This window comes from Oncorhynchus mykiss, chromosome 9, assembly GCF_057628025.1.
Source record: "Oncorhynchus mykiss isolate SJ-2025 chromosome 9, ASM5762802v1, whole genome shotgun sequence".
NCBI lineage: Eukaryota > Metazoa > Chordata > Actinopteri > Salmoniformes > Salmonidae > Oncorhynchus > Oncorhynchus mykiss.
The window spans coordinates 10,844,527-10,864,592 of record NC_143030.1 but is presented as its reverse complement, the minus strand read 5'-3'; the positions used below and the strand labels follow the sequence as shown (position 1 = coordinate 10,864,592).

The window sequence follows — 20,066 nt, the reverse complement described above, 5'->3', positions numbered from 1 at the left end:
CCGGGGTAGTGTTGGTCCGGGGTAGTGTTGGTCCGGGGTAGTGTTGGTCGGGTTAGTGTTGGTCCGGGGTAGTGTTGGTCCGGGGTAGTGTTGGTCGGGGGTAGTGTTGGTCCAGGGTAGTGTTGGTCCGGGGTAGTGTTGGTCGGGTTAGTGTTGGTCGGGTTAGTGTTGGTCCGGGGTAGTGTTGGTCCAGGGTAGTGTTGGTCCAGGGTAGTGTTGGTCGGGTTAGTGTTGGTCCAGGGTAGTGTTGGTCGGGTTAGTGTTGGTCCAGGGTAGTGTTGGTCGGGTTAGTGTTGGTCGGGTTAGTGTTGGTCCAGGGTAGTGTTGGTCGGGTTAGTGTTGGTCCAGGGTAGTGTTGGTCGGGTTAGTGTTGGTCCAGGGTAGTGTTGGTCGGGTTAGTGTTGGTCGGGTTAGTGTTGGTCGGGTTAGTGTTGGTCCAGGGTAGTGTTGGTCCAGGGTAGTGTTGGTCCAGGGTAGTGTTGGTCCAGGGTAGTGTTGGTCGGGGGTAGTGTTGGTCGGGGGTAGTGTTGGTCGGGTTAGTGTTGGTCGGGGGTAGTGTTGGTCGGGGGTAGTGTTGGTCGGGGGTAGTGTTGGTCGGGGTAGTGTTGGTCCAGGGTAGTGTTGGTCGGGGGTAGTGTTGGTCGGGGGTAGTGTTGGTCGGGTTAGTGTTGGTCGGGGGTAGTGTTGGTCGGGGGTAGTGTTGGTCGGGGGGCGTGTTTCTCCGGGGGCCGTGTTTCTCCGGGGGCGTGTTAGTCGTGGGCGCTCTGAAACTACAGCGAAGCCTTATCATTACAACAGTTATTATCTGGGCTAATTTGTTTCGTAGTTGCACAATGTTCCCAGAGTACAACTCAAGGTCGCACAGGAAAATATTTAGTTGCATTGGTTGCGCTCTGGAGCCCTGTGTGTTGGCGTGAAGGAGAAGCTCGCGCTCTGGAGCCCTGTGTGTTGGCTGAAAGGAGAAGCTCTGGAGCCCTGTGTGTTGGCTGAAAGGAGAAGCTTGCGCTCTGGAGCCCTGTGTGTTGGCTGAAAGGAGAAGCTTGCGCTCTGGAGCCCTGTGTGTTGGCTGAAAGGAGAAGCTCGCGCTCTGGAGCCCTGTGTGTTGGCTGAAAGGAGAAGCTCTGGAGCCCTGTGTGTTGGCTGAAAGGAGAAGCTTGCGCTCTGGAGCCCTGTGTGTTGGCTGAAAGGAGAAGCTCTGGAGCCCTGTGTGTTGGCTGAAAGGAGAAGCTCTGGAGCCCTGTGTGTTGGCTGAAAGGAGAAGCTCTGGAGCCCTGTGTGTTGGCTGAAAGGAAACGCTCTGGAGCCCTGTGTGTTGGCTGAAAGGAGAAGCTCTGGAGCCCTGTGTGTTGGCTGAAAGGAGAAGCTCTGGAGCCCTGTGTGTTGGCTGAAAGGAGAAGCTTTGGAGCCCTGTGTGTTGGCTGAAAGGAGAAGCTCTGGAGCCCTGTGTGTTGGCTGAAAGGAGAAGCTCTGGAGCCCTGTGTGTTGGCTGAAAGGAGAAGCTCTGGAACCCTGTGTGTTGGCTGAAAGGAGAAGCTCTGGAGCCCTGTGTGTTGGCTGAAAGGAGAAGCTCTGGAGCCCTGTGTGTTGGCTGAAAGGAGAAGCTTTGGAGCCCTGTGTGTTGGCTGAAAGGAGAAGCTCGCGCTCTGGAGCCCTGTGTGTTGGCTGAAAGGAGAAGCTCTGGAGCCCTGTGTGTTGGCTGAAAGGAGAAGCTTGCGCTCTGGAGCCCTGTGTGTTGGCTGAAAGGAGAAGCTCTGGAGCCCTGTGTGTTGGCTGAAAGGAGAAGCTCTGGAGCCCTGTGTGTTGGCTGAAAGGAGATGCTCTGGAGCCCTGTGTGTTGGCTGAAAGGAGAAGCTCTGGAGCCCTGTGTGTTGGCTGAAAGGAGAAGCTCTGGAGCCCTGTGTGTTGGCTGAAAGGAGAAGCTCTGGAGCCCTGTGTGTTGGCTGAAAGGAGAAGCTCTGGAGCCCTGTGTGTTGGCTGAAAGGAGAAGCGGTGAAAAGTAGAGCTCTTGTTTCACTGTGTTTTTTTTATTAAGGTATCAAATAACACACAGACCGTTTACCGGTGTATCACATGACCTGACCTCACCACCTGTCCTACAGCCAGGAAGGGCGTTTACCCTCCCAAAGTGTCTCATTTTAACATTCGAAACCACCTCACAAAGCCATATTTATTTGGTTCAGTCCTGGACCTCTCTCTTGTGTCTCAGAACATTCCATTTGACATTAAAGGGGTTTGTTTGTTTATTAAATTCCCACCCCCCAAACATCATGGGAGTACCTTTTTTATAGTTGTTTGGATGTTAATTTGCACGTTTGCAAATTTTAAAAGCCATTATAACGAAGTCTTTGTGTCCCAAATGGCTCCCTATTCCCTATATAACGTACTACTTTCAACCCAGAGTAGATTATAGTACACTACACTAGTACACTACACTAGTACACCAAATAGGGGAAACGGTGCCAACCAATGACGTGCGTCAACCCTGGATTGCTGATGTTCTGTTCGTGGCCTATGAGAGGCTTTGAAGAAGCATTCCCCCAGTACGAATGGAATTCTAGATTATTTCAATAAAATGTTGCTAGGACAATATTACATGTGTTTTAAGTATGTATTTGTTGTCATGGGGACAGTAACATTAGTATAAAGGATTTTATTTTTTTTTAAAGACTTTATTTTTTTGCAATTTTTTATTTTTATGTTCACATATAATTTAACAGTATGCATTAAGGTGTCTGTCATATAATATACTTGGCAAAAACAAATGTAGACGCTAATAAATAAATGCATTGTTATAGCTTCCAAAATATTTGTTACAATGGAGGGGGACCATGAAGATGGCTGTGTGGTGGCTTCAATGGAGACTGGTCAATGTTCTTGAACACAGGAATCTGAATATCCCGCCTATGGAATGCCTCAGTGGCCAGGGAGCCCATGTCTTCATCTGACGCTGCTGAACCCAGCCGTCTGATTGGCTTACACGGAAGGTGTAAGGTTTTTTGTATTTTATGCACTGAGTATGGCGCCCCCTGTCAGTCATCCAGGGTTTTACACACATCATTGGTGCCATCCAGTATTAAAGTCCCCCTGGAATCCTTTTCACTCGTCTGATAAACTCATTCAACTGTGATGCAGCATTTTATTGGTGTTGTCAAATAGTTGCGTTAAAAAATATATATTGTTCAAAGTTTATTTTGATATTTTCAAGGGGGTTTTCTATGTAAAATAAATAAATAAATAAATAATGTAAATATGATATAACAGGATTTAGTTGGTTTTTGAATCCTGAATCCCACAGCTATAGTAACAGACTCAGTTAGACAGTTAAATACATTTTGTGTCCCAAATGGCACCCTATTCCCTATATAGTGCACTACTTTAGACCAGAGCTGGCACCCTATTCCCTATATAGTGCACTACTTTAGACCAGAGCTGGCACCCTATTCCCTATATAGTGCACTACTTTAGACCAGAGCTGGCACCCTATTCCCTATATAGTGCACTACTTTAGACCAGAGCTGGCACCCTATTCCCTATATAGTACACTACTTTAGACCAGAGCTGGCACCCTATTCCCTATATTCTTGGACAGGTCGCAGTTGTAAATGAGATCTTGTTCTCAACTAGTCTACCTGGTTAAATAAAGATGAAATAAAAACATTTTTTAAATGTAGTGCACTACTTTTGACCAGAGCTGGCACCCTATTCCCTATATAGTGCACTACTTTAGACCAGAGCTGGCACCCTATTCACTATATAGTGCACTACTTTAGACCAGGGTTGGCACCCTATTCCCTATATAGTGCACTACTTTAGACCAGAGCTGGCACCCTATTCCCTATATAGTGCACTACTTTAGACCAGGGCTGGCACCCTATTCCCTATATAGTGCACTACTTTAGACCAGGGCTCAGTAGTATACTATATAGGGAATAGGGTGCCATTTGGGCTGTACACATTGTTCTCTGTTGATAAATCTACTCTTGTGAAACAACTTGTCAGTCAGCCAATGTACATTTATATATTTATATATTTATTTATATATTTATATATTTATTTTATTTGTGTTCCTTTTTGTTTTTGTAGAAATCTCTCCTTCAGATTTCTGAGAAGGTAGGCAACTACATCACCCACTATAATAATCCCTTTTTTGGTCTTCATTTGATATTTACAGATTATATATATATACATATATATATATATATATATATATATATATATATATATATTATTTGCATCCCAAATGGCACCATTTCCCCTATATAGACCAGAGCCCCTGGTCAGAAGTAGTGCATTATGTAAGGAATAATGTTTCATTTGGGAGGCAACCGAAATTCTCCCCCTCGTTTGGTGTTCGCTTTTTGTTTTGATTTTCCCTGTGCCTTGACCTCTGACCTTTACCCTCTCGATTCTGTGGCTGGCCCCTTTTTTTGCCGTTGGTTTTGAGTGAAGTGGGTTTTTTGTTGTTGCTTTGGTTACTAACGTTACACCACCACCACCCCCCCCCACCCCCCAGTATGGTTGGAAAATCGTATCTAAAATTGTCTGGTTTTCCAGAAATCCCGGTTGCAGGATTTCTAGAATCAGCAGGGGACAATCTCCAGTGAATCCTCAACCCTGGAATTGGGGAAAACCAAGGAATTTTGGAAACCTTTTCTCACCTCATCCCTCTCATCATCCTCTCACCTCATCCCTCTCATCATCCTCTCACATCATCCCTCCCTCCCTCCATCATCCTCTCACTTCATCTCTCTATCCATCTCATCTTCTCTACCTCATCCCTCTATCCATCATCCTCTCACCTCATCCCTCTCTGTGTGAGCTGACCCTTTGTGTCCGAGAGAGTGAGTGTGTAAATAGAGAGTAGGTGTTGGAGGAATAGAGGGAACACCTGGGATCAGATTACACCTACCTCAAAATAGGAAGTGATGTCACTGGTTTGACAGGATATGATGTCATCTCTTCTGTTAGGGAGGTTGCTCAGCTAGCGCCGGGTGTTTTTAGGTACGGATTGAATCTCAAAAGAGCACCCTAGTACACAAGTACAGTACACAACAACTGATCAAACCCCTATGGGTCATATGAGAGACAATCACCTAACCTGACCCTGTACACACTCTCCTTTAATTCACCTCATACCCTGGCCGGTGCTGATCACTGACCAGTGATGGAAAAAGTACCCAATTGTCATACTTGCGTAAAAGTCAAGAAAGATACCTTTTTTTAATGAAAAATCACCCAGTGAAATACTACTTCAGTAAAAGTATTTGGTTTTAAATATACCGAAGTATCAAAAGTATAAATCATTTCAAATTCCTTATATTAAGCATACCAGACGGCACCGTTTTTAAATGTATTTACAGATAGCCAGGGGCACACTCCAACATGCAGACATTTACAAATGAAGCATGTGTGTGTTTAGAGTGAGTCCTCCAGATCAGAGGTAGTAGGGATGGCCAGGGATGTTCTCTGTTTAGTGAGTCCTCCAGATCAGAGGCAGTAGGGATGACCAGGGATGTTCTCTGTTTAGTGAGTCCTCCAGATCAGAGGCAGTAGGGATGACCAGGGATGTTCTCTGTTTAGTGAGTCCGCCAGATCAGAGGCAGTAGGGATGACCAGGGATGTTCTCTGTTTAGTGAGTCCTCCAGATCAGAGGCAGTAGTGATGACCAGGGATGTTCTCTGTTTAGTGAGTCCTCCAGATCAGAGGCAGTAGGGATGACCAGGGATGTTCTCTGTTTAGTGAGTCCTCCAGATCAGAGGCAGTAGGGATGACCAGGGATGTTCTCTGTTTAGTGAGTCCTCCAGATCAGAGGCAGTAGGGATGACCAGGGATGTTCTCTGTTTAGTGAGTCCTCCAGATCAGAGGCAGTAGTGATGACCAGGGATGTTCTCTTTTTAGTGAGTCCTCCAGATCAGAGGCAGTAGGGATGACCAGGGATGTTCTCTGTTTAGTGAGTCCTCCAGATCAGAGGCAGTAGTGATGACCAGGGATGTTCTCTGTTTAGTGAGTCCTCCAGATCAGAGGCAGTAGGGATGACCAGGGATGTTCTCTGTTTAGTGAGTCCTCCAGATCAGAGGCAGTAGGGATGACCAGGGATGTTCTCTGTTTAGTGAGTCCTCCAGATCAGAGGCAGTAGGGATGACCAGGGGTGTTCTCTTGATACGCATGTGAATTTGACCATTTTCCTGTCCTGCTAATAAGTATTCAAAATGGAGTGAGTACTTTTGGATGTCAGGGAAAATATCTCTCTCACACACACACACACACACACACACACACACACACACACACACACACACACACTGTTGCAACAACACTTTCACAGAAGACACCTGGGTTTTTCCACGTTGGGTTATGATGTTTACGTTTAAATGTCAGTGTGATGACACTTTACACCACCAGGGGGTGTAATTTAGCAGGTTAGGCAGAGTGACTGCTCTCTCTGCTGGTGAAGATTAGGAACAGCAAACACATGTTTTATTGGAGCAGAGAGTAATGGGCCAGCATTATTATATAGATGTTATATTATATCTATATTATATCATTATGTCTATATTATGTCATATTTTTATTTATTTTATTTAACCAGGTAGACCAGGTGAGAACAAGTTCTCATTAACAACTGCGACCTGGCCAAGATAAAGCAAAGCAGTGCGACACAAACAACAACACAGAGTTACACATGGAATAAACAAACGTACAGTCAATAACACAATAGAAAAGTCTATGTACAGTGTGTGCAAATGTAGTAAGGAGGTAAGGCAATAAATAGGCCATAGTGGTGAAATAATTACAATTTAGCAATTAAATACTGGAGTGGTAGATGTGCATATAATGAATGTGCAAGTAGAGATACTGGGGTACAAAGGAGCAAAAAATAAAAAACAATATGGGGATGAGGTATGGGCTATTTACAGATGGGCTATGTACAGGTGCAATGATCTGTGAGCTGCTCTGACAGCTGATGTTTAAAGTTAGTGAGGGAGATATGAGTCTCCAGCTTCAGTGATTTTTGCAATTAGTTCCAGTCATTGGCAGCAGAGAACTGGAAGGAAAGGCGGCCAAAGGAGGAATAGGCTTTGGGGATGACCAGTGAGATATACCTGCTGGAGCGCGTGCTGCGGGTGGGTGCTGCTATGGTGACCAGTGAGCTGAGATAAGGCGGAGCTTTACCTAGCAAAGACTTATAGATGACCTGGAGCCAGTGGGGTTGGCGACGAATATGAAGCGAGGGCCAGCCAACGAGAGCATACAGGTCGCAGTGGTGGGTAGTATATGGGGCTTTGGTGACAAAACGGATGGCACTGTGATAAACTGCATCCAATTGGTTGAGTAGAGTGTTGGAGGCTATTTTGTAAATGACATCGCCGAAGTCGAGGATCGGTAGGATGGTCAGTTTTACGAGGGTATGTTTGGCAGCATGAGTGAAGGATGCTTTGTTGTGAAATAGGAAGCCAATTATAGATTTGATTTTGGATTGGAGATGCTTAATGTGAGTCTGGAAGGAGAGTTTACAGTCTAACCAGACACCTAGGTATTTGTAATTGTCGACACATTCTAAGTCAGAACCGTCCAGAGTAGTGATGCTGGACGGGCGGGCAGGTGCGGGCAGCGATCGGTTAAAGAGCATACATTTAGTTTTACTTGCATTTAAGAGCAGTTGGAGGCAACGGAAGGAGTGTTGTATGGCATTGAAGCTCGTCTGGAGGGTTGTTAACACAGTGTCCAAAGAAGGGCCAGAAGTATACAGAATGGTGTCGTCTGCGTAGAGGTGGATCAGAGAATCACCAGCAGCAAGAGCGACATCATTGATGTATACAGAGAAAAGAGTCGGCCTGAGAATTGAACCCTGTGGCACCCCCATAGAGACTGCCAGAGGTCCAGACAACAGGCCCTCCGATTTGACACACTGACCTCTGTCTGAGAAGTAGTTGGTGAACCAGGCGAGGCAGTCATTAGAGAAACCAAGGCTGTTGAGTCTGCCAATAAGAATACAGTGATTGACAGTCAAAAGCCTTAGCCAGGTCGATGAATACAGCTGCACCGTATTGTCTCTCATTGATGGCGGTTCTGATATCGTTTAGGACCTTGAGCGTGGCTGAGGTGCACCCGTGACCAGCTCGGAAACCAGATTGCATAGCGGAGAAGGTACGGTGGGATTCTAAATGGTCGGCGATCTGTTTGTTGGCTTTCGAAGACCTTAGAAAGGCAGGGCAGGATGGATATAGGTCTGTAGCAGTTTGGGTCTAGAGTGTCTCCCCCTCTGAAGAGGGGGATGACCACGGCAGCTTTCCAATATTTACATTATGTCATTATCTATATATCATCTCTATTATATCTATTAAAGTATATCATTATTATATCATTATCTATACATTATGTCATTATCTATATATCATCTCTATTATATCTATTATAGTATTTCATTATTATATTATATCTATACATTATATCATTATCTATACATTATGTCATTATCTATATATCATCTCTATTATATCTATTAAAGTATATCATTATTATATTATATCTATACATTATGTCATTATCTATACATCATGTCATTATTATATCATTTTTTTATTTAACCTTTATTTAACTAGGCATGTCAGTTGAGAACAATTCTTATTTACAATGACGGCCTACCGGGGAACAGTGGGGTTAACTGCCTTGTTCAGGGGAACAGCGGGTTAACTGCCTCGTTCAGGGGAACAGCGGGTTAACTGCCTCGTTCAGGGGAACAGTGGGTTAACTGCCTCGTTCAGGGGAACAGCGGGTTAACTGCCTCGTTCAGGGGAACAGCGGGTTAACTGCCTCGTTCAGGGGAACAGCGGGTTAACTGCCTCGTTCAGGGGAACAGCGGGTTAACTGCCTCGTTCAGGGGAACAGCGGGTTAACTGCCTCGTTCAGGGGAACAGCGGGTTAACTGGTCTAGGAACAGCGGGTTAACTGCCTTGTTCAGGGGAACAGCGGGTTAACTGCCTCGTTCAGGGGAACAGCGGGTTAACTGCCTCGTTCAGGGGAACAGCGGGTTAACTGCCTCGTTCAGGGGAACAGCGGGTTAACTGCCTCGTTCAGGGGAACAGCGGGTTAACTGCCTCGTTCAGGGGAACAGCGGGTTAACTGCCTCGTTCAGGGGAACAGCGGGTTAACTGCCTCGTTCAGGGGAACAGCGGGTTAACTGCCTCGTTCAGGGGAACAGCGGGTTAACTGCCTCGTTCAGGGGAACAGCGGGTTAACTGCCTCGTTCAGGGGAACAGCGGGTTAACTGGTCTAGGAACAGTGGGTTAACTGGTCTAGGAGCAGTGGATTAACTGGTCTAGGAACAGTTGGTTAACTGGTCTAGGAACAGTGGGTTAACTGGTCTAGGAGCAGTGGGTTAACTGGTCTAGGAGCAGTGGATTAACTGGTCTAGGAACAGTTGGTTAACTGGTCTAGGAACAGTGGGTTAACTGATCTAGGAACAGTGGGTTAACTGATCTAGGAACAGTGGGTTAACTGGTCTAGGAACAGTGGGTTAACTGGTCTAGGAACAGTGGGTTAACTGGTCTAGGAACAGTGTGTTAACTGGTCTAGGAACAGTGGGTTAACTGGTCTAGGAACAGTGGGTTAACTGGTCTAGGAACAGCGGGTTAACTGCCTCGTTCAGGGGAACAGCGGGTTAACTGCCTCGTTCAGGGGAAAAGCGGGTTAACTGGTCTAGGAACAGTGGGTTAACTGGTCTAGGAACAGTGGGTTAACTGGTCTAGGAACAGTGGGTTAACTGGTCTAGGAGCAGTGGATTAACTGGTCTAGGAACAGTGGGTTAACTGGTCTAGGAACAGTGGGTTAACTGGTCTAGGAGCAGTGGATTAACTGGTCTAGGAACAGTGGGTTAACTGGTCTAGGAACAGTGGGTTAACTGGTCTAGGAGCAGTGGGTTATCAGGTCTAGGAGCAGTGGATTAACTGGTCTAGGAACAGTGGGTTAACTGGTCTAGGAGCAGTGGATTAACTGGTCTAGGAACAGTGGGTTAACTGGTCTAGGAACAGTGGGTTAACTGGTCTAGGAGCAGTGGATTAACTGGTCTAGGAACAGTGGGTTAACTGGTCTAGGAACAGTGGGTTATCAGGTCTAGGAACAGTGGGTTAACTGGTCTAGGAACAGTGGGTTAACTGGTCTAGGAACAGTGGGTTAACTGGTCTAGGAACAGTGGGTTATCATTTCTAGGAGCAGTGGATTAACTGGTCTAGGAACAGTGGGTTAACTGGTCTAGGAACAGTGGGTTATCAGGTCTAGGAACAGTGGGTTAACTGGTCTAGGAACAGTGGGTTAACTGGTCTAGGAACAGTGGGTTAACTGGTCTAGGAACAGTGGATTAACTGATCTAGGAACAGTGGGTTAACTGGTCTAGGAACAGTGGGTTAACTGGTCTAGGAACAGTGTGTTAACTGGTCTAGGAACAGTGGGTTAACTGGTCTAGGAACAGTGGGTTAACTGGTCTAGGAACAGTGGGTTAACTGGTCTAGGAACAGTGGGTTAACTGGTCTAGGAACAGTGGGTTAACTGGTCTAGGAACAGTTGGTTAACTGGTCTAGGAACAGTTGGTTAACTGGTCTAGGAACAGTTGGTTAACTGGTCTAGGAACAGTTGGTTAACTGGTCTAGGAACAGTGGGTTAACTGGTCTAGGAACAGTTGGTTAACTGGTCTAGGAACAGTTGGTTAACTGGTCTAGGAACAGTGGGTTAACTGCCTTGTTCAGGGGCAGAACGACTGATTTTTACCTCGTCAGCTCGGGGATTTGATCTTGCAACCTTCCCGTTACTAGTCCAACGCTCCTGCCGCACCATATATGTCTAATTTATCTTGATATCGATATTATATCATTATCTCTATATTTGATCTATGTTATATCTATATATCTTATGATATTTCTATAGTCATTATTATATCTAAATATCTATATTATCTCTTATCTATGTTATATCATTATTATATCTATGTTATATCTATACATCTTATCTATATTATATCTATGTCATTATTATATCTACATATCTATATGTCATATCTATATTATATCTACATATCTATGTCATTATTATATCTACATATCTATATTATTTATATATGTCATTATTATATCTATATTATATTTATACATCTCTTATCTATATGTCATTAATATATCTACATATCTATATTATTTATATATATCATTATTATATCTATACTTCTCTTATCTACAGTAGGGAGAACAAGTATTTGATACACTGCCGATTTTGCAGGTTTTCCTACTTACAAAGCATGTAGAGGTCTGTAATTTTTATCATAGGTACACTTCAACTGTGAGAGACGGAATCTAAAACAAAAATCCAGAAAATCACATTGTATGATTTTTAAGTAATTAATTTGCATTTTATTGCATGGATGGATGGGGCAGTTAATACAGGTAATGAGTGGAGAACAGGAGGGCTTCTTAAAGAAAAACAGGTCTGTGAGAGCCAGAATTCTTACTGGTTGGTAGGTGATCAAATACTTATGTCATGCAATAAAATGCAAATTAATTACTTAAAAATCATACAATGTGATTTTCTGTATTTGTGTTTTAGATTCCGTCTCTCACAGTTGAAGTGATAAAAATTACAGACCTCTACATGCTTTGTAAGTGGGAAAACCTGCAAAATCGGCAGTGTATCAAATACTTGTTCTCCCCACTGTATATGTCATTATTATATCTACATATCTATATTATTTCTATATGTCATTATATCTACATATCTATATTATATCTACATGTCATTATTATGTCGAAATAATATTTCTATACGTCATTATTATATCTACATATCTATATTATTTCTATATGTCATTATATCTACATATCTATATTATTTCTATATGTCATTATTATATCTACATATCTATATTATTTCTATATGTCATTATTATATCAATATTACATCTATACATCTCTTATCTATATGTCATTATTATATCTACATATCTATATTATATCTACATATCTATATTATTTCTATACGTCATTATTATATCTACATATCTATATTATATCTATATTACATCTATACATCTCTTATCTATGTCATTATTATATCTACATATCTATATTATTTCTATATGTCATTATTATATCTACATATCTATATTATTTCTATATGTCATTATTAAATCTACATATCTATATTATTTCTATATGTCATTATTAAATCTACATATCTATATTATTTCTATATGTCATTATTATATCAATATTATTTCTATACGTCATTATTATATCTACATATCTATATTATTTCTATATGTCATTATTATATCTATACATCTCTTATCTATGTCATTATTATATCTACATATCTATATTATTTCTATATGTCATTATTATATCTACATATCTATATTATATCTACATATCTATATTATATCTACATATCTATATTATATCTACATGTCATTATTATATCTACATATCTATATTATATCTACATATCTATATTATATCTACATGTCATTATTATATCTATACATCTCTTATCTATGTCATTATTATATCTACATATCTATATTATTTCTATATGTCATTATTATATCTACATATCTATATTATATCTACATATCTATATTATATCTACATGTCATTATTATATCTATACATCTCTTATCTATATGTCATTATTATATCTACATATCTATATTATATCTACATATCTATATTATATCTACATGTCATTATTATATCTATACATCTCTTATCTATATGTCATTATTATATCTACATATCTATATTATTTCTATATCTACATATCTATATTATATCTCCATGTCATTATTATATCTATACATATCTTATCTAAATGTCATAATTATATCTATATTATATCTACATGTCTATTTTTAACTGCTATATGATTTATATTTGTTCAGTATAAAAGGAAGTATTTAGTCGGTGCTCAGTTGAATTTGTCGGTTTGCCAGTCTGCATGTCGTGTCTCTATGGCTCTGTTTTTTCAGTCATACACTACCGGTCCAAAGTTCTCGAACACCTACTCATTCAAGGGTTTTTCTTTATTTTTACTATTTTCTACATTGTAGAATAATAATGATGACATGAAAACTGAAATAACACATATGGAATCATGTAGTAACCAAACAAGTGTTAAACAAATCAAAATATATTTGAGATTCTTCAAAGTAGCCACCTTTGGGTGACAGTTTTGCACACTCTTGGAATTCTCTCAACCAGCTTCATCTGGAATGGTTTTCCAACAGTTTTGAAGGAGTTCCCACATATGCTGAGCACTTGTTGGCTGCTTTTCCTTCTCTCTGCAGTCCGACTCATCCCAAAACATCTCAATTTGGTTGAGGTCGGGGGATTGTGGATGCCAGGTCATCTGATGCAGCACTGCATCACTCTCCTTCTTGGTAAAATAGTCGTTACACAGCCTGGAGGTATGTTGGGTCATTGTCCTGTTGAAAAACAAATGATCGTTCCACTAAGCGCAAACCAGATGCGATGGCGTATCGCTGCAGAATTTTGGTTTACTACATGATTCCATATGTATTATTTCATAGTTTTCATGTCTTCACTATTATTCTACAATGTAGAAAATAGTAAAAATAAAGAAAAACCCTTGAATGATTAGGTGTTCTAGAACTTTTGACGGTAGTGTATGGCTCTTCTCTTATCTAATATATTGTTCATTCTATCCGTCCTCTGTTATCTGTACATGGCTGTGCTGTGTGTGCAGGTTTAGAGGGCTAGTCTGACTAGGTGCAGCAGTGTAATGCTGTTGGAGAGACTATTTGACCCACTTTCCCTCCTTCCTTCCCTCTTCTTTAGGCACAGGACTCACATACTCCCCTACATTCCAGACCAAACCATTCCAGACCAGACCATACCATTCCAAATTAAACCATTCCAAACTAAACCATCCTATTACAAATTAAATCATTAATCTAAACCATACCATTCCAAACCAAACCGTTCCAAACTAAACATCCCATTCCAAACTAAACATACCATTCCAAACTAAACATCCCATTCCAAACCAAACCGTTCCAAACTAAACATCCCATTCCAAACCAAACCGTTCCAAACTAAACATCCCATTCCAAACTAAACATCCCATTCCAAACTAAACATCCCATTCCAAACTAAACATCCCATTCCAAACCGTTCCAAACTAAACATCCCATTCCAAACTAAACATCCCATTCCAAACCGTTCCAAACTAAACATCCCATTCCAAACTAAACGTTCCAAACCAAACCGTTCCAAACTAAACATCCCATTCCAAACTAAACATCCCATTCCAAACCGTTCCAAACTAAACCGTTCCAAACCAAACCGTTCCATAATAAACATCCCATTCCAAACCGTTCCAAACTAAACATCCCATTCCAAACCAAACCGTTCCATAATAAACATCCCATTCCAAACTAAACATCCCATTCCAAACTAAACATCCCATTCCAAACCGTTCCAAACTAAACATCCCGTTCCAAACTAAACATCCCATTCCAAACTAAACCGTTCCATAATAAACATCCCATTCCAAACTAAACATCCCATTCCAAACCAAACCGTTCCAAACTAAACATCCCATTCCAAACTAAACCGTTCCATAATAAACATCCCATTCCAAACTAAACATCCCATTCCAAACCAAACATCCCATTCCAAACTAAACATCCCATTCCAAACCAAACATCCCATTCCAAACTAAACATCCCATTCCAAACTAAACATCCCATTCCAAACTAAACCGTTCCATAATAAACATACCATTCCAAACTAAACATCCCATTCCAAACCAAACATCCCATTCCAAACTAAACATCCCATTCCAAACTAAACATACCATTCCAAACCAAACCGTTCCAAACTAAACATCCCATTCCAAACCAAACATCCCATTCCAAACTAAACATCCCATTCCAAACCAAACCGTTCCAAACTAAACATCCCATTCCAAACCAAACATCCCATTCCAAACTAAACATCCCATTCCAAACCAAACCGTTCCAAACTAAACATCCCATTCCAAACCAAACCGTTCCAAACTAAACATCCCATTCCAAACCAAACCGTTCCAAACTAAACATCCCATTCCAAACCAAACCGTTCCAAACTAAACATACCATTCCAAACCAAACATCCCATTCCAAACTAAACATCCCATTCCAAACCAAACCGTTCCAAACTAAACATCCCATTCCAAACCAAACCGTTCCAAACTAAACATCCCATTCCAAACCGTTCCAAACTAAACATCCCATTCCAAACCAAACCGTTCCATAATAAACATCCCATTCCAAACTAAACATCCCATTCCAAACCGTTCCAAACTAAACATCCCGTTCCAAACTAAACATCCCATTCCAAACTAAACCGTTCCATAATAAACATCCCATTCCAAACTAAACATCCCATTCCAAACTAAACATCCCATTCCAAACCAAACATCCCATTCCAAACTAAACATCCCATTCCAAACCGTTCCAAACTAAACATCCCATTCCAAACTAAACATACCATTCCAAACCAAACCGTTCCAAACTAAACATCCCATTCCAAACCAAACATCCCATTCCAAACTAAACATCCCATTCCAAACCAAACCGTTCCAAACTAAACATCCCATTCCAAACCAAACATCCCATTCCAAACTAAACATCCCATTCCAAACCAAACCGTTCCAAACTAAACATCCCATTCCAAACCAAACCGTTCCAAACTAAACATCCCATTCCAAACCAAACCGTTCCAAACTAAACATCCCATTCCAAACCAAACCGTTCCAAACTAAACATCCCATTCCAAACCAAACCGTTCCAAACTAAACATCCCATTCCAAACCAAACCGTTCCAAACTAAACATCCCATTCCAAACCAAACCGTTCCATAATAAACATCCCATTCCAAACCAAACCGTTCCAAACTAAACATCCCATTCCAAACCAAACCGTTCCATAATAAACATCCCATTCCAAACCAAACATCCCATTCCATAATAAACATCCCATTCCAAACTAAACATACCATTCCAAACTAAACATACCATTCCAAACTAAACATACCATTCCAAACTAAACATACCATTCCAAACTAAACATCCCATTCCAAACTAAACATCCCATTCCAAACCGTTCCAAACTAAACATCCCATTCCAAACTGTTCCAAACTAAACATCCCATTCCAAACTGTTCCAAACTAAACATCCCATTCCAAACCGTTCCAAACTAAACATCCCATTCCAAACTGTTCCAAACTAAACATCCCATTCCAAACTGTTCCAAACTAAACATACCATTCCAAACTAAACATCACATTCTAAACCATTCCAAACTAAACATCCCATTCCAAACTAAACATCCCATTCCATAATAAACATCCCATTCCAAACTAAACATACCATTCCAAACTAAACATACCATTCCAAACTAAACATACCATTCCAAACTAAACATACCATTCCAAACTAAACATCCCATTCCAAACTAAACATCCCATTCCATAATAAACATCCCATTCCAAACTAAACATACCATTCCAAACTAAACATACCATTCCAAACTAAACATACCATTCCAAACTAAACATCCCATTCCAAACCAAACATCCCATTCCATAATAAACATCCCATTCCAAACTAAACATACCATTCCAAACTAAACATACCATTCCAAACTAAACATACCATTCCAAACTAAACATACCATTCCAAACTAAACATCCCATTCCAAACTAAACATCCCATTCCAAACCATTCCAAACTGTTCCAAACTAAACATCCCATTCCAAACTGTTCCAAACTAAACATCCCATTCCAAACCGTTCCAAACTAAACATCCCATTCCAAACTGTTCCAAACTAAACATCCCATTCCAAACTGTTCCAAACTAAACATACCATTCCAAACTAAACATCACATTCTAAACCATTCCAAACTAAACATCCCATTCCAAACTAAACATCCCATTCTAAACCATTCCAAACTAAACATCCCATTCCAAACACAACATCCCATTCCAAACTAAACATCCCATTTCAAACACAACATCCCATTCCAAACACAACACAACATCCCATTCCAAACTAAACATCCCATTCTAAAACATTCCAAACACAACATCCCATTCCAAACACAACATCCCATTCCAAACACAACATCCCATTCCAAACTAAACATCCCATTCTAAACCATTCCAAACTAAACATCCCAATCCAAACTAAACATCCCATTCTAAACCATTCCAAACTAAACATTCCATTCCAAACTAAACATCCCATTCTAAACCATTCCAAACTAAACATCCCATTCCAAACTAAACATCCCATTCTAAACCATTCCAAACTAAACATCCCATTCCAAACTAAACATCCCATTCTAAACCATTCCAAACTAAACATTCCATTCCAAACTAAACATCCCATTCTAAACCATTCCAAACTAAACATCCCATTCCAAACTAAACATCCCATTCTAAACCATTCCAAACTAAACATCCCATTCCAAACTAAACATCCCATTCTAAACCATTCCAAACTAAACATCCCATTCCAAACTAAACATCCCATTCTAAACCATTCCAAACTAAACATCCCATTCCAAACTAAACATCCCATTCTAAACCATTCCAAACTAAACATCCCATTCTAAACCATTCCAAACTAAACATCCCATTCCAAACTAAACATCCCATTTCAAACTAAACATCCCATTCTAAACCATTCCAAACTAAACATCCCATTCTAAACCATTCCAAACTAAACATCCCATTCCAAACACATCCCATTCCAAACACAACACAACATCCCATTCCAAACACAACATCCCATTCCAAACACATCCCATTCCAAACACAACACAACATCCCATTCCAAACACAACACAACATCCCATTCCAAACTAAACATCCCATTCTAAACCATTCCAAACTAAACATCCCATTCCAAACTAAACATCCAAACCATTCCAAACTAAACATCCCATTCTAAACCATTCCAAACTAAACATCCCATTCCAAACTAAACATCCCATTCCAAACTAAACATCCCATTCTAAACCATTCCAAACTAAACATCCCATTCTAAACCATTCCAAACTAAACATCCCATTCCAAACACAACACAACATCCCATTCCAAACACAACATCCCATTCCAAACACAACACAACATCCCATTCCAAACTAAACATCCCATTCTAAACCATTCCAAACTAAACATCCCATTCCAAACTAAACATCCCATTCCAAACACAACATCCCATTCTAAACACAACATCCCATTTCAAACTAAACATCCCATTCTAAACCATTCCAAACTAAACATCCCATTCTAAACCATTCCAAACTAAACATCCCATTCCAAACACAACATCCCATTCCAAACACAACATCCCATTTCAAACACAACATCCCATTTCAAACACAACATCCCATTCCAAACTATTCTAAACTGAACATCCCATTCTAAATCAAACCATCCCTCTGTTCTAATCTATTAGTTCATAAACATTTCAATCATCATGAATAAATCTTTAAAATGCCCCTACTCCCCTTAAATTTTTTCCCTCCCTGGTGTGGTTTTATGCTACAGGGCGTTCTGTACTGATACACAAAGCCACTATGTTCTGGAATAGGAATGGGTTCTGGAATAGGAATGGGTTCTGGAATAGGAATGTCAACGTGTGTGCTTGTGGAGGATGGTACTGTGCTTAGTGGTGTTGCTAGCTGTTAAACTAACATTTTGTAGCCTATTAGCCGTTAGCTCCGAAGACTAAACTTGTGTTGATTTTTCTTGAGGAGTCCGTATGAGGGAGAGGGTCAGGATGAGGAAAGCAGGTGAGACTCAAACCAACCATCCCTCAATCAATCAATCAATCAGACCTAATCAGTAAATCTCGGAGGGATAGATATGATTGGATTAAAGGGTGATTTGGTAAATTTATTTGGTAATTGGTTGACAAACCTTAGTTTTAACCAATTAGGGATGTCGTTTCTGAATGTTAGCGAATGGGTGTGTGTGTGTGTGACGTAGGCATGTACATGCATGGTTAGAGGTGTGTGTGTGTGTGTGTGTGTCAGGGCTATTTAAGTCATATTGGGTGTTGTCCTTACCTTATCTCCCTGTTTCTCCTAATCATCTCATTCCTCACTCTGTTTCTCTCTCTCCTCCTCTCTGCCCCCCTCTCCAACCCCCTACTCCCCCTGCCTCCCTCTCCAACCCCTTACTCCCCCTGCCTCCCTCTCCAACCCCCTACTCCCCCTGCCTCCCTCTCCAACCCCCTACTCCCCCTGCCTCCCTCTCCAACCCCCTACTCCCCCTGCCTCCCTCTCCAACCCCCTACTCCCCCTGCCTCCCTCTCCAACCCCCTACTCCCCCTGCCTCCCTCTCCAACCCCCTACTCCCCCTGCCTCCCTCTCCAACCCCTTACTCCCCCTGCCTCCCTCTCCAACCCCTTACTCCCCCTGCCTCCCTCTCCAACCCCCTACTCCCCCTGCCTCCCTCTCCAACCCCCTACTCCCCCTGCCTCCCTCTCCAACCCCCTACTCCCCCTGCCTCCCTCTCCACCCCTTACTCCCCCTGCCTCCCTCTCCAACCCCCTACTCCCCTGCCTCCCTCTCCAACCCCCTACTCCCCCTGCCTCCCTCTCCAACCCCCTACTCCCCCTGCCTCCCTCTCCAACCCCCTACTCCCCCTGCCTCCCTCTCCAACCCCCTACTCCCCCTGCCTCCCTCTCCAACACCCTACTCCCCCTGCCTCCCTCTCCAACACCCTTCTCCTCCTGCCCCCTCCATCTCTCCCCCTGCCCCCTCTCCCTCTTGCTTTCATCCCTCCACTCTCTCCTCCTACAGGTCGATGCTGAGCAGCACCGTCGACAAATCAGAGAAGAGCGGCGTCCTAGGCTCCTCCCACAGCGGCAGCGGAGACGAGAACAAGGATAACTCCTCCCCTGTTTCCGGTACCGCCACCCCGCCACCGAAGGACCTGTCGACCAAACCGCGTTCCCTCCGGTTCACCTGGTCCATGAAGACCACGTCCTCTTTGGATCCCGGG

At 42.0% G+C, this 20,066-nt stretch overlaps 1 protein-coding gene across 1 annotated transcript in view; it reads left to right on the top strand.

The window, feature by feature from the left end:
* Positions 1-20,066, top strand: part of mark2b (MAP/microtubule affinity-regulating kinase 2b) — a 91,002-nt gene that overhangs the window by 68,752 nt on the left and 2,184 nt on the right. Inside the window, 3 exon segments of the mRNA XM_090183407.1 lie at positions 4,084-4,110; positions 18,815-18,850; positions 19,865-20,064. Coding sequence (XP_090039533.1) covers positions 4,084-4,110; positions 18,815-18,850; positions 19,865-20,064 — 263 coding nt within the window.